Here is a 25,772-nt window from a genome sequence, read left to right on the forward strand (position 1 = left end):
AACCTCCTGCAACGTGCAATCAAGCCAAGTCAGACTCAGGGAGGTTACCTGGGATGCTGGCTCTCTGATCAGCATGCTAAGCCGGTCTGGCTGCTCATGGCCTCTGACCGTAATCGGGTATCTATATCTCCGTACAGCAGCAAATGTGGCTCCAACGTGGTGGGCACATCTGTATATAGGTGAGGATTTGCTCTACTGCCCAACATTATTCGCATTTACAAAGGTGCTTCACAGGAGTGTTGAATAAAACAAAAAAAATTGACACCGTGCCACATAAGGAGATATTAAGACAGATGACTAAAAGTTTAGTCAAAAAGGTAGGTTTTAAGCAGCGTCTTAAAGGAGGAAAGAGAGGTAGAGAGGAGAGATGAAAGGAGGCATAGCGTCAGGAGAGAGGGGATCAGGGAGGGGTAGAGAGAAAAGGAAAAGGGGAGAAAAAGTGGAAATAGAAGTGAACGGCTCGGGTCCGACAAGGTAGAAATACAGAGGAAGAAAGACTTGCATTTATATCGCACCTTTCATGACCACCGGACGCCCCAAAGCGCTGTACAGCCAATAAAATACTTTTTGGAAGTGTAGTCAGTGTTATAATGTAGGAAAGGCGGCAGCGAATTTGCGCATAGCAAGCACCCACACATCAGTAATGTGATAATGACCAGATAATGTGTTTTAGTGATGTTGGTTGAGGGATAAATATTGGCCAGGACACAGGGGATAAGTCCCCTGTTCTTCTACGAAATAGTGCCGTGGAATCTTTTAAGTCAACCTGAGAGCAGACAGGGCCTCGGTTTAACGTCTCATCGAATAACGACACCTCAACACTGTACCGGAGTGTCAGCCCAGATTCTTGTGTTCAAGTTTCTGGAGTGGGACTTCAACCCACAATCTTCTGACTCGGAGGCGAGGGTGCTGCCCACTGAGCCACAGCTGGTACGAGCAGAAGAGTCATCACTTTTTCATTTGAAGAAAGCTATATTCCAATGAGCAGTAGTTAAACAGTGGGAGAAAAAAGGGGAAGCATTTTCCATCAGCAACAGGCTGATGTGGAGCTCAGTCTTTCCAAACCACAGTGTCTCCAAGCAATAGCCCTTATTGCTGTGGAAAGATGTGCTTGTTGGCTGTGAGCAAGCCCCATAGATGGGGCTTAAACATATGAGCTCCGTGAATTCAAAAGCAGCAGGGCTCTGATCCAAGCCTGTAGTTTGGTGAAGTAAGCATTTCGAGTGTTATTCATATCTTTCTGCAGAGGAAGAAATGCAAGCGCACTCATTTATTTTTTTGGTGATCATGATACAAACTGCAAAAAGCCCTATGAAAATAAATACTGCAAAGGTAAAAAAAAGAACTTGCGCTACGTGTGTGGCCCACACAAAACTAAGCTTCGAGACACTTGAAGGATGAGGTGATGGTGGAATGGATAATTCTAATGACAAGACTAATCCCTTCAGGTATTAACGATATAATGCCAACTAAAAATGCAATACATATTGCAGAAGAATACCAGCATTTACTGTTACTGCCCCAAGGGCTACATCATTGGTGTTAAATCCGCAATGAGCTGCACACAATAGGAATTCGCCTCGAGCTGCTACCCAGAATATTATAGGTCACTTGTACTTAAACAGCTGAAGCTTCCAATTCCCCTTTAATGGACAGCAATGTTTCTATTACTGCAGATACAAGCAGCACCCAGCTGGTTCAGCTGAAAGGAGATCTTTAAGGCAATATATATATTTTACTATTCACATGGTATTTAACTGCATTCATCAAAATCAGTTCCTCGATCTCCACTACAATTTTATTAATTCATTGCGGTCTGTGGGCAGCCCACTCACCTCTGGTTCAGAGGCTCACTCCAGGGACTAGAGCACAAAAATCTAAGCTGACACAAAAGAAACGTTTTCAAAGCACTTCACAAATTGGCATCAGGGTAGAGACTAGGGGGAGTGACTGAAAACTTGGTCGAAGAGATGGATTTTGAGAAGGTGTTTTTTTTTTTAAAAAGATCTACTGAAGAGCAAAGCATGAGAGGTGGCCTCCTCACTTCAGTGTGCTCAGCAGTCACACCAAGACTTGACTTGTGTTCTCTGCCACTTTTGTGTCAATGGTGTGAAAGTTACACTGTAACTGAATGCACCAATAGTTCAAAGAAAGTCTTGCATTTATATAGCGCCTTTCATGACCACCAGATGCCCCAAAGCGCTTTACAGCCAATTAAGTACTTCTGAAGTGCAGTAATGCAGGCAATTTGTGCACAGCAAGCTCCCACAAACAGCAATGAGATAATGACCAGATAAACTGTTTTAACGATGTAAATATTGCTGGAAATCAGAAATAAAAACCCAAAATGCTGGAAACACTCAGCGGGTCAGGCAGCATTTGTGGAGAGAGAAACAGAGTTAACGTTTCAGGTCGATGACCCTTTGTCAGAACTGGAAAAAGTTAGAGATGTAACAGGTAGGGGTAAAGAAAGGGGGGGGGGGGAGGGGAGGAAAGAACAAAAGGGAAAGTCTGTGATAGGGTAAGAGACAAAAGGGATGTTGGTGCGAGGCAAAAGGAGATGGCACTCGGGTAAGTTAAGAAACAAAAGATGAGTCTAGGTTGGGTGCAAATGGCAGAATCATCAACTGCCGTGGGAAAGAGAAAAAAAACCCAAAAAACAGAAAAAAAGACAAGAAACTAGTGGCAGAGGTTATGGTCTGAAATTGTTGAACTCAATGTTGAGTCCAGAAGGCTGTAAAAAGTGCCTAGATGAAAGATGAGGTTCTGTTCCTCGGGCTTACGTTGAGCTTCATCGGAACAGTGTAAGAGGCCGAGGACGGAGAGGTCAGAGTGGGAGTGGAGCGGGGAATTAAAGTGACAGGAAAGCTCAGGGTCACGCTTAGGGACTGAACGGAGGTGTTCAATATAACTTCAGCCTCAGGCAACACGCAACATTTTCAACATTCACTTGGACAGGGGCATCTTCGCGTCACCGTTACAGGTTGATAACTCATTCAAAAAAAAGGGAAAAAAGATGCACAGTTCAGATATTCCTAAGCTCAGGCCTTCCAATTTTAGAGTTCCAGTAACAATATTCCCCACTTCCCTAAAGTACCATTAACTTCTGCAGCTCCTAAAGAATCGCCAATTTGGTAAAATGTGGGGGGAAAGAAATCTTGGGACAAGGAGCATATATACAAGAAAAGCATTTATACATTAACAAAGTGCCCTGAAACATGCCAAAAATTAAATAAACTAATTACACAATTAGGTCACACAACGATATATTCTGGGCAAACTTAAAAACTGTCACATTTGCTGACAAAGTACAGAAAAGCTACTGTATCCCCCTCGAGGCTCATTCTGACTATTATTGCAGGAATGTGACAATGTAAACAGCAATGCACCTCCCATACCCTGTTAAAACCTGTATCAACAGCCACCAGACAAAAGTAGAATTAGGAATAAGATCTACTGTACACATATCAAGATCATTGCTCATTTGCGGCCCCCGACATGATTAATTTAGCCCTGTCAATTAGAACTACAATTGCAGCATTGGGAATCAGACTATGTACAACAAAAAAAAATCAGAACTATTAAAATGCTTTCGTTCCCCAGTGGACATTAGAATATTGGCCTTTGTATTCACCCTGATACAGAAATAAGCCACATCTCAACATCGACTCCGAATACTGGACATCTACTGCTATCTAGTGGTAGAAAAGTGAAACAGCAAGAACCAGAAAAGTTAGTTCTTTGTCTAACTTTAGACTTAAAAAGAAAAAAAAAAGCTGGAAATCAGAAACATTAAACATAAAATGCCAGAAACACTCAGCATGTTCAATAGCCTCTGTAGAGAGAAGTGACAAGTTATCATTTCAGGCGCGGACCTGAAATCCAGTTTAGAGAAGGTTCATGAGGTTGATTCCAGAGATGAAGGGGTTGTCTTATGAAGAAAGGTTGAGCCTATACTCATTGGAGTTTAGAAGAATGAGAGGTGATCTTATTGAAACATACAAGATTCTGAGGGGGCTCAACAAGATGGATGCAGAGAGGATGTTTCCACTCATAGGGGAAACTAGAACTCGGGGGCATAGTCTCAGAATAAGGGGCCGCCCATTTAAAACTGAGATGAGGAGGAATTTCTTCTCTCAGCGGGTTGTGAATCTTTGGAATTCTCCACCCAAGAGCGGTGAAGGCTGGGTCATTGAATATATTTAAGATGGAATGAGACAGATTTCTGAACAATAAGGGAGTAAAGGGTTATGGGGAGCGGGCAGGGAAGCGGAGCTGAAGCCAAGATCAGATCAGTCACGATCTTATTGAATGGCGGAGCAGGCTCGAGGGGCAAAGTGGCCTACTCCTGCTCCTATTTCTTAAGTTCTTATATTTATGAAATGTTGACCCCGAGACCGGCATTTCACAATGGTAAATTTCTCGCATGCGCAAAACCTTAAGTGGGCAGCCAGGCCCCTTAAAGGGACCGCGCACCCCCCAAAAATTAGAGGAACATTGGTTGCCAACCGTACAGGAATTAAAGATCAATCTGCTGGACACTGCCGAGAGAGCAGAGAGAAAAATCATTGGGGCATTATAAAAAAAATTGTTGGGTATTTTTTTCAAACACTTTAGTTTGTTAGTCATAAGGATGTAAATTCTCATCCTTATTTTCAAATTCCTCCATGGCCTCGCCCCTCCCTATCTCTGTAATCTCCTCCAGCTCCACAACCCCTCGGGATGTCTGCGCTACTCTAATTCTGCCCTCTCGAGCATCCCTGATTATAATCGCTCAACCATTGGTGGCCGTGCCTTCTGTAACGTAGGCCCCAAGCTCTGGAACTCCCTCCCTAAACCCCTCTGCCTCTCTTTCCTCTTTCAAGACGCTTCTTAAAATCTACCTCTTTGACCAAGCTTTTGGTTACATGCGCTAATTTCTACTTATGCGGGTCGGTGCCAAATTGTTTTCTCTCATAATACTCGTGTGAAGTGCCTTGGGACGTTTCACTACGTTGAAGGCGCTATATAAATACAAGTTGTTGTTGTTACATAGAAACATAGAAAATAGGTGCAGGAGTAGGCCATTCGGCCCTTCGAGCCTGCACCGCCATTCAATGAGTTCATGGCTGATCATGCAACTTCAGTACCCCAATTCCTGCTTTCTCGCCATACCCCTTGATCCTCGAGTAGTAAGAACTACATCTAACTTGATAGTGAAGACGGCGAAGGTAAAGAGATAAAGCCTATTTGACTGGACGGGGGGGGCTCATACGATGAAACTCTTCAAGAATACGTCCAACCAGAGATGGTAACCCTGTCCACACACACTTTGCCGCATCAGATTTCTCACTTCACTTTGCTGAAGTGAATGATCGGCTCTAAAGCCTCCACCAGCACCACTCTATAAGTGAACAAAAGGATGGTGCCAGAGGATCACTCGAGATGACGCTTTCCGCCAGATGTTCCCCTTCTGAGGGCAGGGGCAGAAAATGCCTGGTCACCTCGCCACACAGCAGGGATATTGGGAAATTGGCTGGTGGAGATGCCCGGGAACAAAACCCCGGTCCTACCTGGGACCTCAGGGCTCCGCAACACCATTACCCTTCAATCGCTCCAACTTGCTGCGAATTTAAAACCAAGTTTTACTTTCCGTTACAATGCACCCTCGTGGCCGACAGTGAACCCGGATTAGATTCTTTTGCAGGTGGTATTGCTAATTACCCTGTAACAATCACAGGGTTTTCCCAAACAAATTTATCACTATAAAAGATCTACAAATCTAATGGTCTCCTGGGTTTTAAGGCAAAGGGTATAGAATATAAAACTCAAGCTGTGATAATGAAACTTGTATTTACATAGCGCCTTTAACATAGTGAAACATAGAAAATAGGTGCAGGAGTAGGCCATAAGCCCTTCGAGCCTGCACCATTCAATATGATCATGGCTGATCATGCAACTTCAGTACCCCATTCCTGCTTTCTCTCCATACCCCTTGATTCCTTTAGCCGTAAGGGTCACATCTAACTCCCTTTTGAATACATCTAACGAACTGGCCCCACAGCCTTTCTGTGGTAGAGAATTCCACATGCCCACAACTCTCTGAGTGAAGAAGTTTCTCCTCATCTCGGTCCTAAATGGTTTATCCCTTAGCCTTAGACTGTGACCCCTGGTTCTGGACTTCCCCAACAATCGGGAACATTCTTCCTGCATCTAACCTGTCCAATCCCGTCAGAATTTTATATGTTTCTATGAGATCCCCTCTTATTCTTCTAATTTCCAGTGAATATAAGCCTAGTCGATCCAGTCTTTCATCATATGTCAGTCTTGCCATCCCGGGAATCAGTCTGGTGAACCTTCGCTGCACTCCCTCAATAGCAAGAATTTCCTTCCTCAGATTAGAAGACCAAAACTGTACACAATATTCAAGATGTGGCCTCACCAAGGCCCTGTACAACTGCAGTAAGACCTCCCTGCTCCTATACTCAAATCCTCTCGCTTGTTATAAAACAAAAAACTGACACCTAGCCACATAGGAGAAAGTTGGGCAAATGACCAAAGGTTAGGTTTTAAGGAGCGGCTTAAAAAAGGAAAGAGATGAAGTGAGGTAGAGAAAAATACAGTTGGAGTACTGTGTGCAGTTTTGAGCATCATCATAGGCAGTCCCTTGAAATCGAGGAAGACTTGCTTCCACTCGCAAATTGAGTTCTCAGGTGACTTTTCAGTTCAATACGGAAATTACAGTCTCTGTCACAGGTGGGGAGTCTGGTTTGCTGCACGTTCCTTCCGCTGCCTGCGCTTGTTTTCTGCACGCTCTCAGCGATGAGACTCGAGGTGCTCAGTGCCCTCCCGGATGCTCTTCCTCCACTTAGGGCGGTCCTTGGCCAGGGACTCCCAGGTGTCGGTAGGAATGTTGCACTTCATCAAGGAGGCTTTGAGTTTTGAGCATCACGCTGGAGGAAGGATGCTGAGGCAGTAGAGAGGGTACAGCTTAGATTCATGAGGTTGCTGCCTGATATGAGAAAATACCGATGCAAGGAAAAACTTGGAGCTGTTTTTCTTAGCACACACAAGAGATGATGGGGTGAATTAAGATGATGGGGCGTAGTTTATAGGCCCCCAAATAATAACTTCATGTGGGGCGGGCAATAATTAAGGGAATAATGGAGGCATGTGAAAAAGGAACGGCAGTAATCATGGGGGATTGTAACCTACATATCGATTGGTCAAATCAAATCGCACAGGGTAGCCTTGAGGAGGAATTCATAGAATGTATACGGGATTGTTTCTCAGAACAATATGTTACAGAACCTACAAGGGAGCAAGATATCTTAGATCTGGTCCTGTGTAATGAGACAGGAATAATAAACGATCTCCGAGTAAAACATCCTCTCGGAATGAGTGATCACAGTATGGTTGAATTTGTAATACAGATTGAGGGTGAGGAAGTAGTGTCTCAAACAAGCGTACTATGCTTAAACAAAGGGGACTACAGTGGGATGAGGGCAGAGTTGGCTAAAGTAGACTGGAAACACAGACTAAACGGTGGCACAATTGAGGAACAGTGGAGGACTTTTAAGGAGCTCTTTCATAGTGCTCAACGAAAATATATTCCAGTGAAAAAGAAGAGTGGTAAGAGAAGGGATAACCAGCCGTGGATAACCAAGGAAATAAGGAAGAGTATCAAATTAAAAACCAATGCGTATAAGGTGGCCAAGGTTACTGGGAAACAAGAAGATTGGAAAAATTTTAAACGACAGCAAAGAATGACTAAGAAAGCAATAAAGAAAGGAAAGATAGATTACGAAAGTAGAGTTGCGCAAAACATAAAAACAGATAGTAAAAGCTTTTACCGATATATAAAACGGAAAAGAGTGACTAAAGTAAATGTTGGTCCCTTAGAAGATGAGAAGGGGGATTTAATAATGGGAAATGTGGAAATGGTTGAGACTTTAAACAATTATTTTGCTTCGGTCTTCACAGTGGAAGACACAAAAACCATGCCAAAAATTGCTGGTCACAGGAATGTGGGAAGGGAGGACGTTGAGATAATCACTATCACTAAAGAGGTAGTGCTGGACAGGCTATTGGGACTCAAGGTAGACAAGTCCCCTGGTCCTGATGAAATGCATCCCAGGGTATTAAAAGAGATGGCGGAAGTTATAGCAGATGCATTCGTTTTAATCTACCAAAATTCTCTGGACTCTGGGGAGGTACCAGCGGATTGGAAAGCAGCTAATGTAACGCCTCTGTTTAAAAAAGGGGGCAGACAAAAGGCAGGTAACTATAGGCCAGTTAGTTTAACATCTATAGTGGGGAAAATGCTTGAAGCTATCATTAAGGAAGAAATAGCGGGACATCTAGATAGGAATAGTGCAATCAAGCAGACGCAACATGGATTCATGAAGGGGAAATTATGTTTAACTAATTTACTGGAATTCCTTGAGGATATCACGAGCATGGTGGATAGAGGTGTACCGATGGATGTGGTGTATTTAGATTTCCAAAAGGCATTCGATAAGGTCCACACAAAAGGTTACTGCAGAAGATAAAGGTACGCGGAGTCAGAGGAAATGTATTAGCATGGATAGAGAATTGGCTGGCTAACAGAAAGCAGAGTCGGGATAAACGGGTTGGAAATCGGTGGTTAGTGGTGTGCCACAGGGATCGGTGCTGGGACCACAACTATTTACAATATACATAGATGACCTGGAAGAGGGGACAGAGTGTAGTGTAACAAAATTTGCAGATGACACAAAGATTAGTGGGAAAGCGGGTTGTGTAGAGGACACAGAGAGGCTGCAAAGAGATTTAGATAGGTTAAGCGAATGGGCTAAGATTTGGCAGATGGAATACAATGTCGGAAAATGTGAGGTCATCCACCTTGGGAAAAAAAAAGTAAAAGGGAATATTATTTGAATGGGGAGAAATTACAACATGCTGCGGTACAGAGGGACCTGGGGGTCCTTGTGCATGAATCCCAAAAAGTTAGTTTGCAGGTGCAGCAGGTAATCAGGAAGGCGAATGGAATGTTGGCCTTCATTGAGAGAGGGATGGAGTACAAAAGCAGGGAGGTCCTGCTGCAACTATATAGGGTATTGGTGAGGCCGCACCTGGAGTACTGCGTGCAGTTTTGGTCACCTTACTTAAGGAAGGATATACTAGCTGTGGAGGGGTCCAGAGAAGATTCCGGAGATGAGAGGGTTACCTTATGATGATCGATTGAGCAGACTGGGTCTTTACTCGTTGGAGTTCAGAAGGATGAGGGGTGATCTTATAGAAACATTTAAAATAATGAAAGGGATAGACAAGATCGAGGCAGAGAGGTTGTTTCCACTGGTCGGGGAGACTAGAACTAGGGGGCACAGCCTCAAAATACGGGGGAGCCAATTTAAAACCGAATTGAGAAGGAATTTCTTCTCCCAGAGGGTTGTGAATCTGTAGAATTCTCTGCCCAAGGAAGCAGTTGAGGCCAGCTCATTGAATGTATTCAAATCACAGATAGATAGACTTTTAACCAATACGGGAATTAAGGGTTACGGGGAGCGGGCGGGTAAGTCGAGGCTGAGTCCACGACCAGGTCAGCCATGATCTTGTTGACTGGCGGAGCAGGCTCGAGGGGCTAGATGGCCTACTCCTGTTCCTAATTCTTATGTTCTTATGTTTGTTCTAAGAGAGGTGTTTAACATTATGAAGGGATTGGGTAGAGAAGATAGAAACAGATGGTTTCCAGGGATTGAGAGGCCTGGAACAGAGAGGGATACAGGAATAAGTACAAGATATTTAGGGCAAAGTGACTGTGACAAATTGGCCAGCGTGCATGAGGAGCATGATTACATCATTAATTAGTGGCAACACGTTACAGCAACTTGCATATAATGGGGTATATCAAGGCTGCCAATAGGACATCAAAGGGGAAAGTTTGCATCGCGTTGCTGCCAGTCAATGCTTTAGTTAGAGACAGGAGGAAAACTGGCCTTTCTGCCCAACTGCTTAATTAAATCTGGCAGTTTCAGATTTGTTGAGCCACTGGCTGCTTCAGATCTAAGCTACAGGGGCTGATGGCTGAAATTCAATATAAAAGCAGCTTAAAGTTCAGCCTATTGTACTCGGTTTTTGCAGAAAATTCCATTTAAAATAGTGCAATTTTAGTGCAAGTTGTCTCCATGCCATTTATGTGGATGAACTGGGTCAGGGATCGTCTGACCAGACCCAAATCTGTAAAGCTGTACAGACGACCATAAAAAAAATATAGTTTAATCCACCCAACCATGCATTAGTAAACCAATTATAGCCACAAAAGATTTAGCTGTTGACCACATCACATTGCTTTTATTATATTAGATCTGGAGTTTCATTGACAAACGTTGGGCCAGATTTTGCTGTGTACAATTAGCGAACGGTTACAGCACAGAAGGAGGCCATTCGGCCCGTCGAGCCCGTGCAAGCTCTCTGCAAGAGCACTTCAGCCAGTCCTATTCCCCGCCCTTTCCTCGTAGTCCTGCAATTTTTTTCCTTCAGGTACTTATCCAACTCCTTTTTGAAAGCCACGATTGAGTCTGCCTTTACCACCCTTTCAGGCAGCGCATTTCAGATCCTAACCACTCGCTGCGTAAATAAGTTTTTTCTCATGTTGCCTTTGGACTTTCAGCCAATCAGCGTAAATCTGTGTTCTCTAGTTCTCAACCCTTCTGCCAATGAGAACAGTTTCTCTCTATCTACTCTGTCCAGACCCATCATGATTTTGAACACCTCTATCAAATCTCCTCTCAATCTTCTCTGTTCTAAGGAGAACAACCCCAGCTTCTCCAGTCGATCCACGTAACTGAAGTCCCTCATAGAATCATAGAAATTTACAGCACGGAAGGAGGCCATTTCGGCCCATTGTGTCCGTGCTGGCCAACCAAGAGCTATCCAGCCGAATCCCACTTTCCAGCTCTAGGTCCGTAGCCCTGTAGGTTACGGCACTTCAGGTGCACATCCAAGTATCTTTTAAATGTGGTGAGGGTTTCTGCCTCTACCACCCTTTCAGGCAGTGAGTTCCAGACCTCCACCACCCTGTGTGAGAAGAAATTTTCCCTCAAATCCCCTCTAAACCTCCCCCCAATTACTTTAAATCTATGCCCCCTTGGTTGTTGACCCCTCTGCCAAGGGAAACAGGTCCTTCCTATCCACTCTATCCAGGACCCTCATAATTTTATACACCCCAATCAGGTCTCCCCTCAGCCTTCTCTGTTCCAAAGAAAACAGACCCAGCATCTCCAATCTTTCCTCAACCAAAATTCTCCAGTCCAAGCAACATTCTTGTAAATCTCCTCTGCGTCCTTGCCAGTGCAATCACATCTTTCCTGTAATGTGGTGACCAGAAATGCACACTGTAGGATTCTTAATTAATACTTTGCATCCTTTTCACAAAAGAGAGGGGCGATGCAGACTTTGCAATGAAGGAGGAGTGTGAAATATTAGACGAGATAAACATAGTGAGAGAGGAAGTGTTAAGGGGCTAAGCAGCTTTGAAAGTGGATACTCTACACTTGTAATAGTTCATTTTTTGGTGCCAGAGAGGTTGATTGGAAGTCATTAAAAGGGTACTTTCACTTGTAATTACTCGCCCTAAGTATATGCGATGGGTTTAGTTCGTAGCTACCATGCAACTTCACACCATTTAATGAAGCTAACAACAATAATTTGTATTTATCTAGCACCTTTAACGTAGTAAAACATCCTAAGGCCCTTCACAGGAGTGTTTTAAGACAAAACAAATAAATTTGACACCAAACTGTATAAGAGGAATTCTTGGTCAAAGAGGTAGGTTTTAAGGAGCGTCTTAAAGGAGGTGAGAGAGGTAGAGAGGCAGAGAGATTTAAGGAGGGAGTTCCAGAGCTTGGGGCCCAGGCAACAGAAGGCACGGCCACCAATTGTGGAGCAATTATAATCAGGGATGCTCAAGAGGGCAGAATTTGAGGAGCACAGATGTCTTGGGGGGTTGTGAGGCTGAAGGAGATTACAGAGATAGGGAGGGGTGAGGCCATGGAGGGTTTTGTAAACAAGGATGAGAATTTTGAAATCGAGGCGTTGCTTAACAGCGGGACGACGCAACTCGGCGATATCAGCATTTAATTGCGCATCTGCCCCTCACCTGAAGTTGCTTTAGTATTTATGCATAAATAACGACGACATCATAGCCTCACCATTATTTTGATAGAAAAATCTTGCCCATTATAAATGCCCCCGTAACTATTAATCCTGGAGGTGACGCTGTGATAAGTATGTTCAGTGTCAGGTGTGACATACAATAGTTGCTGTTTTATAGTTAAGATTATATTACCTCAGGATTGAGGTTCCCAGAAATCACTCAAAACGCTTTCAAATTTTTTTTTCAATAAAATTTACAGCCGACATTTTTTTCCTTGATAACTGAAATTTCTCATATCCAAAATAAGGGATTAATCAAAATTGAAAAAAATATACATATTTACAATAATGAGATTAACTTTGTTCATTAAGTTGATTTTTGAGAGTCTTTTAATACTTTCATTAAGGACTTGAAATGACTTGACTTAACTTTCATTTCTACAGCGCAAGTGCAACAACTTCGCACCGCTCAATGTGTTTCAACGGTGAGTGAGACAGCGAGATGCCATTTTCGCGAAGCGGCACATCTCAGACAGCAACTTTTCGATTTCCACTGCGCATCTGCTCTTGCCTGAAGTTGCTGTAGCGTTTGTGCATAAATACCGGCGAGCTCTACTAACCTTGCTGTTATTTGGACAGCAATTTTTGGGCCCGTGTTCGAATATTTATTGTGCAACTTTAAAGAAAAAAGTTTCGATTTGCTGCTGTTTTTTTTTTCCACTTTCACTGTTTAGGCTTTGCCAACAACCAAGATCTTTGCTGAGCAAGAATGCATTGGCACCAGCGTTCCTGTTAAGCTGCAGAATCGCACTGTTGTCTGGAGGTCAGCACAAGTTGCTTGCTGGCTTAACAACAGGAAAGAGCATGCTGTGCGGAAATTTGAATGGGCCACGCAGCCCATTAACAGGGCCGCGCATCCAATAAAAAATTAAAGGGAACTTGGCACCTCTTCAAACACATATCGCCCAAGATACAGCGCAGCAGTCAAAATGGAGGAAAAGTGCCAGTGGCACTGGTTTTTGAAAGAGCATCCTGCTTTTCCAATGGAATGAACCATCCAGCACCATTCAGTATATTTGGTGTGTTACTTTGGCTTCAACCATTTTTGTTTGAAGGAGGGCAATAATAGGAAGCCACTCCATTCCTATTCTAGCATTTTGCTTAATCTTTAGGTTTCCATTAGAATAGATTATTCTAAAAGAACTCTTCAAAACACAAAAACACGCACACTAGTTTATGTGCATGACATCACTGGACAGCTACGCAAAACTTTAATGCATTTTTTAAAAATTCATTTACGGGATGTGGGCGTTGCTGGCAAGGCAAGGCAAGGATTTATTGCCCATCCAAAATTGTCCTCGAAGTGGTGGTGGTGAGCCGCCTTCTTGAAGCGCTGCAGTCCGTGTGGTGAAGGTACTCCCACAGTGCTGTTAGGGAGGGAGTTCCAGGATTTTGACTCAGTGATGATGAAGGAATGGCGATATATTTCCAAGTCAGAATGGTGTGTGACTTAGAAGTGGTGGTGTTCCCATGCTTATTGTGGGAAACTTGTTGATCTTCGAAGTAATTGCTACCTTTAACCCTCCTGAGGCAAGGTATGCAAGTTGCTAAATATAAATCAAAAATATTGAGGTTTTTATGATATATCCTTTAACAATGGACTGGAATAACATACTGACTGTGAAGTTTGTCAAAGTACAAAATGTCATTTAGTTAAAATGACCTTTTATTGAACTTTTCTGACATTTTCATAATGTGCTGGGAAAATATATCTTTGAGAAGGTTACACTTTTCATAGCATTTTACCAGCTATCATTTTCCAAATTAATTTTCTCCATGCCGAGTTCGTGCAAATCAAATTCAAAGAGAATTAATTTTTCCAACCTTGCTGCTCGTTGAGGAAACCTGAGGAACAGGGGCAGTCGTGAGGTCTGCAAATGGGGTTGAACAAACCTGCTGACCTATGGGACATTACAATTTTACACCGTGTCCTTGCCTTGCAAAATGAATATATCAAAGAATACTCGAGTCCACAGAAATCCACTTAACACAAATCCAAGCCACACGTAACACATCTACCACGGGACCTGATCAATGTGCCTGCTAATGTTTCTTTTGAGTGCGTGGCCCCTTTAATGGGCTGCTTGGCCCATTCAAATTTCCGCGCATGCACGGTTTTTCCATTTAAAAGCAGCTGCACCTGATCTTTGTGTAGAGAACAGCACCCACACATAAATACCGAGCTACTCAGATCCTTACGAAAATGAAGGCCAACATTCATACATAGTTAGCTACCCAGCAGTCATCATGCAGATCCATTCAATAAAGATTTGGCATTTTTACTTTTAGTTCAAAACCTCCTACCATGTTTTCAAATTCCACTATAACAAACAACAATGAAGGTCAGAGGAGAAACATAGAAACATAGAAAATAGGTGCAGGAGTAGGCCATTCGGCCCTTCGAGCCTGCACCGCCATTCAATGAGTTCATGGCTGAACATTCAACTTCAGTGCCCCATTCCTGCTTTCTCACCATACCCCTTGATTCCCCGAGTAGTAAGGACTTCATCTAACTCCTTTTTGAATATATTCAGTGAACTGGCCTCAACAACTTTCTGTGGTAGAGAATTCCACAGGTTCACCACTCTCTGGGTGAAGAAATTCCTCCTCATCTCGGTCCTAAATGGCTTAACCCTTATCCTTAGACTGTGTCCCCTCGTTCTGGACTTCCCCAACATTGGGAACATTCTTCCTGCATCTAACCTGTCTAACCCCATCAGAATTTTAAACGTTTCTATGAGGTCCCCTCTCATTCTTCTGAACTCCAGTGAATACAAGCCCAGTTGATCCAGTCTTTCTTGATAGGTCAGTCCCGCCATCCCGGGAATCAGTCTGGTGAACCTTCGCTGCACTCCCTCAATAGCAAGAATGTCCTTCCTCAGGTTAGGAGACCAAAACTGTACACAATACTCCAGGTGTGGCCTCACCAAGGCCCTGTACAATTGTAGCAACACCTCCCTGCCCCTGTACTCAAATCCCCTCGCTATGAAGGCCAACATGCCATTTGCTTTCTTAACCGCCTGCTGTACCTGCATGCCAACCTTCAATAACTGATGTACCATGACACCCAGGTCTCTTTGCACCTCCCCTTTTCCTAATCTGTCACCATTCAGATAATAGTCTGTTTCTCTGTTTTTACCACCAAAGTGGATAACCTCACATTTATCCACATTATACTTCATCTGTCATGCATTTGCCCACTCACCTAACCTATCCAAGTCACTCTGCAGCCTCATAGCATCCTCCTCGCAGCTCACACTGCCACCCAACTTAGTGTCATCCGCAAATTTGGAGATACTACATTTAATCCCCTCGTCTAAATCATTAATGTACAGTGTAAACAGCTGGGGCCCCAGCACAGAACCTTGCGGTACCCCACTAGTCACTGCCTGCCATTCTGAAAAGTCCCCATTTACTCCTACTTTTTGCTTCCTGTCTGACAACCAGTTCTCAATCCATGTCAGCACACTACAAAATAACAGATTCCCTGAAAAGACTGTGGGGTCGATTTTCAGCAAGGCCTCTGCCCGCCCAAGTGCTGCCCAATGTGCCACTTTGGGTGGGGTATTCAGGAAGAAGGTCCCTCGAAGGTCGGCGGGCAGCAAATGGAAGACGTACACCACCAATCTGGGTGGCAGCGGGCGGGAGGTCGCATTCTCGGCGGCAGAGGCACTTGTCGCCCAAGTGCCGCCGAGGATGGAGTCGGGCCCACGGAGGGTCGAAGACCTAAAAAAAAAAACAGCAGCAAAAAATAATAAAAATATCCAAAGACCTTCAAGGTTGAAAAAAAGTATTAAAGTGTTCACTTACCTTTTTATCAGGTTCTTCATACACACCGTCGGGGACAGACCAGCCTCCAGCCAGCAGTCCACCCCCGTTGTGCCACCGAGTCCCGCCCGCAGGAATCTGGGAGCTCGGCGGGCAGGAGCTCAGTTGTGCCACTCCGTGACGTCAGCAGGCGGTTCCTGGCGGCTCTCCCCTCCAAGCCACTCCGAAAGTGGCACTGGGCGGATCTTAAGGAGGAATGTCGGCGGGAGTGGGCGGCAGTGGGCAGTGAGGTGCTGAAAATCGGCCCCTATATGTATATATTACTTTTTTAATCTTTAATTCGAGCCAACTTCCTGAAATTGCACAAAAGTTACCACCAACCACAAGCTCGCCAACCCATTTTTTGACATACATCACTTTATTATAGTTTCACTAAGCATTTCCAGTAAGGAACTGATATAGGACATGGTTAGCTCAATTAGCCCTTTAGCCCCATTGGTACCACTTGTACTGCAGCAACCACACTCACTACTAATGGGCACAAAAAGGTGAAGTGAATTGGTTTTTAAACTATTACATACAAACAGCTGGCAATTCACTTTAGGCAGGAAGTCAGCTTTGGCTCTTTTAGCATTTGTAGTTTGAGAACATCAGAAACAGTCAACTGACTTTGTAATGTGCGACAAGTGATCCATTTTCTGGCTGTTCAGCAATAGATTTGAATGATGGATTCAACTTTAATTTTTTGTTGTTCGGCGAATAACGATTTCAACAAAGATCAGAAGTTTTGCAACAGCTTGTCACCTTCGGGCACATTATAACCAGCTCGTTCGATAAAAATAGCTAACAAAAGCAATGTTGCCTGTAATTTTGAATTGGGTGCGCAGCTCCCTTCAAGTGGATGCACGGCCCATTCAAATTTTCGCACATGCGGGGTTTCTCCCATGCAAAAGCCGGTGAACGGCCTGCGTGGGACCTCCGCATGACCTCCAGACCGCTGCAGCTTAACGGAAACGTGACTGCTACCAACGACCGGAAGCTGCATAGAAGCGTTCTGCGCATAAATCTGTTGTGATTTCAGTATTAATAGTCATATCGCTCGCCTAAATCTAAGTAATCTATGTAGCAACGGATTGGTTTAATAGTGTACAATAGCACGGGTTGGTTTATGTATTAGTGAATGACATTTTCGCAGCCGAGATTTATTTGCACGGAGCGCAGGTTCCGTGTGAAAGGAAAGGAGAAGAAAATGAATAAAAATGGACGTTTGCTGTGTTTTGCTTCCCTGACACAGATTTTGTTTCCCTGACGCACTTCTGTTCGGCAGCAGTGATCTCTTTTCACCACCCCCTCCCCTCCTATCTCCCAGGAAGTATTTTCTTTGTAACAACGACTGTATTTTCTTTTCAGTTAGCAAACAACCGAATAAACACAAACTGTGCATGCGCAACAACTTCAACTTCACTAGCAGCTGTCGGCTCCTATTTTTTAAGGCACAAGGTAAGATAATTTTGCTCATCCTGTATTTTACAATAGGAAGGAAATGCTAGTTAAATACAGGTACCGTGCATGTGATAAATCAAAATACAGCAGCCTCCTACTTCTAATAGATCAACCATTGAACATACATTCACCTCCTTCTCCCCTCACTGTGCTCGAAAGCCCAACCGAAAGGATTATTTACTCACGTTTTTCCAGGTGAATCTTTTAGCCAAAAAATATCATCACTGGAAATGCCAAGTTCAGCCCCTGGAACCTTTCAAAAGAAAATGAGCAGTTTACACCATTTATAGCGAAAAAATATTCTGGATTTATATTTCTGTCTGTTGCACGAAAACAAACATCATACAGGACGAAGAGAGTTGTGCCAGCAAAGATTTACTACAGAAACACTGGGCCCAAAATTAGCCACTATTTAACTCAATTTTTTTTGGAACTAACAGTTTTTTTTTTTGAGTTAACTTAATTGAAGGCGATTTTGCTAGTTTCGCCAATGGTATAACTCCGTCCTTAACAGATAACGGCTATTTTTTTTTTAAGTACTGTTTTTCGGACATCACTCGGAGTTAAATCCACCCATCACGCCATTTTTGCATGCTTTTGCAAGTTTCGCCAATAAGGATTTAACATTTTTTTTTTAAGGACAGGGCTAAGGACCACTTTTTAAAACCTTGCCTTACCAAGTTGGAGTCCGATCGAAATCTGCGTTAACGGAGGGACCTCGGCCATTACCTCTGGGCTTAGGATTGATTTGTTATGTTGATCTGTACTAATCAAGTTACTATTGAATCTAGTGATGCAAGATTATCTTTGAATTACTTAATTACAAGTACAGCGTTGAAAATCCAAAGTTCGGGAATCCGGACGATCCATGGCAGGGTTGTCTGGAATCCGGAAAATGTTCCGGAATCTGGACCCCCGCCTCGGGTCACCGCCATCCTCTCCCCCACCTCGGGCCGACCGACAGCCCCCCTCCCCCCCTTCCCTTACCGACCTACCTTGGGCCAGGCATTTCTGGACTCGGGACGTCGGAAAGACGTACCAAAGTCCGGAAATACACAGAATCCAGAGCGGCCTCGGTCCCGAGGCTTCCGGATTTTCAACGCTGTACCTGAATAAAAGAAAGTTATTTTATTTTTAGGACTTAATATTTCCTGTGATAAAACACTGACACTTCAAAATCATTCTGTATGTAGCTGATGGTGTCAGTTGTGCCATGTAATTGTGTTGGTACAGTTTAATTTGTCCTGCACCAATTCGCCGCTCAACAGGGACTGAAGGCAACTGATTCGTCTGGCGGCTTGGCCGGGGAGAGGGGCAGCCGCGGAGGGGCATTTGGCCAGGTGGAGACAGCGCGGGTTAGCTACAGAGTAAAGCTCCCTCTACACAATTATATAAAAGCAGTCCTCAGCCCACATTTCCTTCCTCCCACGCCCGGGAACCAGAGAGAGAGAGACAGTTCGTTCCCTCCCATTGTGCCTCACATTAACCTGGGAAACCTAAATGCTTGGGCACGCGCAGAACGGGTGTCATTTTTACGGCGAAAAAAATTAGCTCCATTCTAAAAATCAGAGCTATTTCTGCGCTGCGCCAAAATGAAAAATAATTTTGGCAAAACTTCGGCATTTTTTTGCCGTTATTTCGGACTAAAGAAACGGCCGTTACTCGGAAATAACGCCCAAAAAACGGCAATGTGGAACTTTGGGCCCACTATTACTAATTTAATGAGTAAGATTTCAACACCGATGTATTCTTCATAAATCAACTGGTTTTCAACAATCTCATTCTTCAATTATGTTGTGGTTCAGTTGGTAGAGCCAGTGTAAAACAGAAATTACTAGTCTCCGCTGTTCTTCAGCCAAAAATGTTTGTAAAACCCCTTCAATTTACTTCAGTGGCCCTGGATTAAGAAGAGGAGAAAAATCAGCCAGGGTTCCTCCTCCTGACAGCTCCCTCGTGTACCTGCGAGAAAGTGGATGTGAATGGGATCAGGCTGTGCTGTGGAGCTGTACCCCAGCATGAGTCCGTGCCATTAGAGGTGTTTTTTGTTTTAAATGCAATGTAATTGTCACTTAGATTTGAATATCATGATGGAAGGATTAATAAATGAGACATATCCGTGAACGCTGACTGCTGTGTCATGGATTTGATTATTCGTCAGCTGACCATCTGTACATAAAAATCTAAAAACAAAAAAAAACGGGAAAGCATTGTGCTTTTTCCCCACGTGTTCGGTATGGAGCAACCTACGCAATTTTGCTGAGTTTACCAAGGAAAACATTAATTTATGTTGTATTATGAACTGATTCCAAGTCGTCCTGAGGCAAGTTCTCAAAAGTTGAAAATGATTCAATTTCCCAGTACTGATATCCCTCATCCAGATTTTTTCTAAAATTGCCTCAAGGGCTTTAGTCTGATGGTGTGCCATCATATTGGGTGGGTAAGACTCACCCGATATTGAGGTTTCTCCAGCATAAACATTAACAAATAGTAACCGTTGACATTTTGGTTGAGAAGTTCGAGACGACACAGCAGATTGCTTGTCCGAACTTACCACCGTTCTCAATAACTGAAAGTAATAAAAAAGAAAATAACTTATTACTTTGATTGCAGTCATCATCATCGTAGGCGGTCACTCGAATGAGGATGACTTGCTTCCACGAGTTCACAGGTGTTTCAATGAAGGATCCGATATTCCTGGTCCTGAACTCCAATTGAGGGGGTGGAAGATGCCTGTGCGTGGATTTTTTTTTAACGTGTGGTGACTGTTGCACATCAGCCACCACACGGGTTTGACAGAGCTCGGCCTTTATCCAGTGGCAAGGGTTAACGACTGGAGACTCGCTCTGCTGCACGGATCTCGTGCGCAGCACACATATCGCAGTGTGGGCTGGTCCGTGCTGTCCCTGGGCCCTCGGCTCTTCTGGGCCCCGTACCCCTCATCTTTCGCACCTCCGCCACGATCTCTCACCGCTGCTCCGCCATAAACATTCACCGCATCTCCGCCACTATCTCTTGCCGCTCCTCCGCCACAAACATTCACCGCATCTCCGTCACGATCTCTCCCCGCTCCAACGCCACGATCTCTTGCCGCACCTACCTTCCCACTCCTCTGTCCCTGGGCGCCACCGATGTTCCTGTCCACGCTCCAAAACGGCGACCAGGGTTTTGATGACGTAACCCAGTCGCCCATCTCAAAATCGCCGCACACTTGGAGCAGCTCGCGCTGGAGGTTGAAGTGGTCTGCTGCTCCAGCTTTTTTGTAGTCCGACCTGCGGAGGTGTACTTTGATTGCAGTACAACAATATTATCTGCAGGGATTAGGGCAAGGATAAGATAAAATCAAATTGAATGGCATACCCATCAGCTGAAAGCCCTGGAGGTAATTTTTTTGCTATCACTGAATCATAGAAATTTACAGCACAGAAGGTGGTCATTCAGCCCATCATGTCCATGCCGGCCGGCAAAGAGCTATCCAGCCTAATCCCACTTTCCAGCTCTCTTGGTCCCTGGCCTTGTAGGTGACATACAAGGGCATACAAATCATCTGGGTGAGGCATGTCAGTACTGGGAAATGGAATGATTTTCAACTTGGCACTGGTGCCAACCATTGCTAGATGCAATAGACTATAACAAGACTCAAGGTGAAAGCCTCTATCTTCTTGCCCCAACATTGCACATCAACCATGCCAGTGTCACTCAGAGGCCATAATGATGGACAATGTGGGGAGGAGGGGAAAAAGCAAAACGTGCTATTGTGAGGCTGGGATTTAATTTTGTGAAAAGTTGCGAGTGGAGGTATTTTTCACTGCTCTCCTCTCATTGGTTCTCCTGTGCACCATACCCAGCAGAGCGGTTTGGCAAGTAACTTGTTCCCAGGCCTCCACTAAACCCTGATACAGGAAACTAGGAAGTGCACAACAGCACGACACAGTGGCCATCTAAATGTTCCATCCCTATAGAGAAGCACCTGATTTACACTCAGTGCCTCGCAGGGGCTGCAAATGTTGATTCAGTGCATGCAGCATTGCAGTCACACACCCACATCCACCTTAGGGTACGTCAAGGCTCCAAATCACGAGGAAAAATAAAAACTTTGCAGTGCGTTCTCTTGTCACAATTCCATTCTTTGATTAATGCATAGTTCTTCCTGTGAATGGCCAGATTCTACAGCCAAAATACAAAAATATTTACAAGTCCCAGAAAGAGATATATGATGGATTGGACCAGGAACAATTGAAGCTTACGTCGAGGGGATACTTTGGCCTTCCTCCAGTTGCTAGCACAATGTTTTCAGCAGTCAGAATGGTCTGCAAATAGAATCCATATTATTCAAGTCAAAATAGTTGGTGCAACAAATTGGGTAAAATTGTCAGAGGTACACTGCAGCTCATCAGTGTAAAACCTGTTACAAGAATGAACTGCAAACTAAAGCCTCACAGTTGTTTAACTAACACTCACAAAGTCTAGGCTGGCGTTCCAGTGCGGTCCTGAGGGAGTGCTGCACTGCCGCCGGTTTCATCGTTTATTATAATATTTCTATTAGAAATTTCTGCGTTTATATTTCTAACAGAAGCCGCTATGTAAAGTGGTCCTGCTGTAATTACACCCGAAACAGTGGTTTGCTCACTGCTGTAAAACAGCAAACTTACTGAAGCAATATTTCACATGTCTGATATAAACACCTTACCAACAACGTTCCCTTTAAGCAGTGCAGTCGCACAGCACGCTGCAGCTCCCACGCAGCCGGCTGACTGGCTTTTAAATAGGAAAAACCATGCCTGCGCGGTATTTGGGATGGGTCGCACAGGCCAAAGATTTCTTTTAAGGGACATTGCTTACTAGTACTGAAAGATACAAGGTCTCACAGACACCTTCTACTTTAGAAAACATACTGAAGGTGCTGGTTAACTTTTGTTTGTTCTTCCCTCCCAAAACCTCTTTTCCCCGGATATGTATGTACATTATGATTTCCAACTCCCCCCCGCCCCCGGCGCTCTCCTCCCTCCCCTCAAATCAACAGGATTTGAGATATTTGCTTAAGATGCAAAAAGCTTTCTCTCTTTTAAAAAAAAATCATTCATGGGATGTGGGTGTCGTTGGCAAGGCCAGCTATTACTGCCCATCCCTAATTGCCCTTGAGAAAGCGCCTTCTTGAACCGCTGCAGTCCGTGTGGTGAAGGTGCTCCCACAGTGCTGTTAGGGAGGGAGTTCCAGGATTTTGACCCAGTGAAGACAAATGATATATTTCCAAGTCAGGATGATGTGTGACTTGAAGGGCAACATGGAGGTAATGGTGTTCCCATGCGCCTGCTGCCCTTGTCCTTCTAGGCGGCAGAGGTCACGGGTTTGGGAGGTCATTTCTCCGAGGCTACATTCTGCACATACAAACACAGAAGCAGAAAAGAATGAAGACAGCTGCTTGCTGGATTGCTCACTGCACTCTAGAAACACTACGGCGAGGAGGTGACCTTGCATAAACCTGACTGGCATCACCATAAAAATTTACAGCACGGAAGGAAGCCATTTGGCCCATCGTGTCCGCGCTGGCCGAAAAAGAGCTATCCAGCCTAATCCCACTTTCCAACTCTTGGTCCGTAGCCCTGTAGGTTACGGCACTTCAAGTGCACATCCAAGTACCTTTTAAATGTGATGAGGGTTTCTGCCTCTACCACCCTGTCAGGCGTTGAGTTCCAGATTCCCAGCATCCTCTGAGTGTTAAAAGTTCTCTTCATATCCCCTCTGATCCTTCTACCAATTACTTAAAATCTATGCCCTCTGGTTATTGACCTCTCTGCTAAGGAAAATAGGTCCTTCCTATACAATCTATCTAGGCCCCAATGAGCCCAGGGGGTGCAGTTATTTCAGAGGCTTTGCCCCATTGACGATAATAATTTTAGGAGTTTTCAACATTTTCACAATTGTACAAAATTTACTCTTCGATCTTCTCTCTCCCACTGCACAATGCAATGAAATTACAAACTTTGATCGATCAAGTGCATATAAAATATCCGCTCCCACCCCCATCCCAAATTACTTTAAAAAGTATCTAAACTGATGCTGTAAAAATTCAACTGCAAGTGAAGAAGCCTTACCGTTTCACCTTTCTTGGACTTCCCTCGAACAGTATGTTCGTCTACAAAAGCACCTTTGAGATTCATATATTTCACCTTCCTGTTAAGGATAAGGAGAGGTTACATATTCTGCTCCGATAATTAAACAGGTTCAAATGAAATGTGATTTCTGGAAAAAAATGCTAAAAGTTAATTTGCTGAAGAAACACACTCACTTATCTTGAAGCTGCACTAGGTGTCCCCAGTTTAAGGATTTCACGTGGCTTTGAACAGCCTTAGCCATGATATCCCTAAAGAGGAAAAAAAAGAAAGACATGCATTTATAGAGCGCCTTTCATGATCTCTGGTCATCGCAAAGCACTTTACAGCCAATGAAGTACTTTTAAACTGTAGACACCGTTGTAAGGTAGGAAACGCAGCAGCCAATTTGCACAGCAAGCTCCCACAAGCAGCAATATTATAATGACTAGATAATCGGTTTTAGTGATGTTGATTGAGGGATAAATATTGCCCAGGACACCGGGGATAACTCCCCTCAGAGGGCAGACAGGGCCTTGGTTTCATGTCTCATCTGAAAGACGAAGGCATTAAGTTACTCTCATTAACGTGGTGAAACGCAACGTTTACACATTGCACCAATCCAAGCACTGGAATCAGGGAGAGGTCCACATTGCACCCACAATTTCCCCCCTCCCCCGTCCCGAGCAGGTAGACAGGGCCTCGGTTTAATGTCTCATCTTATCCGAAAGACATTACCTCCGACCATGCAGGGCTCCTCAGCACTGCTCTGAAGTGTCAGCCCAAAGAAAATGAGGTGTTCAAATCGAGGAGTGGTGCTTAAACTCGTGCTTTGACTCAGACGGGAATGAGTGTTACTACAGAGCCAAGGCTGACACTTGCTGTTTAGTGGAAGACTGCTGCCTTACACCTCGAGGCAGAGAAGCACCACATGGCAGTTGATAAGTTCAGTGTAGAGTTCAGTCCACAGAGTAATTACAAACATCTATTAAAATTTTAATTCTATTAAAAACTATGGAGGCGAAATTAAGCTCCTTTGCACCTCCAGTTAGCGCCTCCAGGGGCGATAACAGAGCGCAAATGGGTCTGCGACCAGGCGCGGCGAAATCAGGGACTCCCGCTAAATTCGGCATGAGTTTTGCAGCGCCGGTAAGATGTTGTGCCCCGATCTCCTGCACCCGGAGATCATGACTTCATTGCCGTGCACAGTGCCCCAGTTGCGCCCCGGATGCTAAATTCCCTCTCGCCCTCTGCTTATGCACCTGCCGTTAACAATGCAGGTAGAGGAGGCAGCTATCAGTCAGATGTCGGCTGGAGGAGTGCTGTTTAAAGGCGTCAACATCCGGTTTCGGTTTTGTCGGCCAACAATGCTGCCTTGTTATTTTCACATAGGCCAACAGGCCTTTTGACTGATTTGAATGTTTTGGAGTTTAACGAGCGTTCTGGCTCAAAGATTCTGGAGTTTCATTGAGGAGAGATTTGAAACTGCAGAAGTTGGACCCGGGGGGCTGAGCTGGCACTGGACCGCGCCCTCCAGCATCAGCGTCAGAGGCAACTGAGGCAAAGAGAAAGAAATGCAAAATATGGCCAGAGGTAGGAGGGCCAACAGGGCTCTCAACAGGAGGCCTTACCCTCCCAGGTATTCAGGCAGCAGTTCTCCTACATGAATTTCACTGAGGAACACTGTGATTGAAGGCTGCGCTTCAGCAAGGACGCGGTCACAGAGCTCTGCCACCTCCTGCAGTCACACCTCGAGCCTCAGACCAGGGTGACCACAGCTCTCTCAGTGACAGTCAAGGTCACCATTGCACTCAACTTCTACGCCAGCGGATCCGTCCAGCGTGCAACAGGAGATATCTCCCAGTTTGCCATCAATTGCTCCCTCTGCCAGGTCACAGATGCACTGTACAGAAGGAGAACTACTCCTTTCCCATGACCAGAGAGAAGCAGCAGGAACGTGCACGTGGCTTTGCCGGGATAGCGGGCTTCCCCATGGTGCAGGGCGCCACTGACTGCACCCACATCGCTTTGCGGGCGCCTCATAGCAATCCGGAGGTATTCCGTAGCCGCAAAAGCTACCACTCACTGAATGTGCTGTTGGTGTGCAACCACACACTGTGAATCCTCACCGTCAATGCCCGCTGTCCTGACAGCAGCCACGATGCATTCATCCTGCGCCAGACCGGTGTGCCCGCTCTTTTCCAGCCACCACATGAAGCTTCTGGGAGACAAGAGCTA

The 25,772-nt window shown here is 44.6% G+C and overlaps 1 protein-coding gene across 2 annotated transcripts in view; it reads right to left on the reverse strand.

Moving 5' to 3' along the window:
• Positions 1-25,772, reverse strand: part of txnrd2.2 (thioredoxin reductase 2, tandem duplicate 2) — a 106,926-nt gene that overhangs the window by 53,143 nt on the left and 28,011 nt on the right. For both annotated transcript variants that reach the window (XM_070888062.1, XM_070888061.1), the window contains 4 exons: positions 23,732-23,806; positions 23,538-23,616; positions 21,690-21,752; positions 17,631-17,698 (listed from right to left, as the gene is read on the reverse strand). In XM_070888062.1, coding sequence (XP_070744163.1) covers positions 17,631-17,698; positions 21,690-21,752; positions 23,538-23,616; positions 23,732-23,806 — 285 coding nt within the window. The remainder of the gene's footprint in view (positions 1-17,630; positions 17,699-21,689; positions 21,753-23,537; positions 23,617-23,731; positions 23,807-25,772) is intronic.

The sequence above is a fragment of the Pristiophorus japonicus genome, chromosome 8, assembly GCF_044704955.1.
Source record: "Pristiophorus japonicus isolate sPriJap1 chromosome 8, sPriJap1.hap1, whole genome shotgun sequence".
Lineage (NCBI taxonomy): Eukaryota > Metazoa > Chordata > Chondrichthyes > Pristiophoridae > Pristiophorus > Pristiophorus japonicus.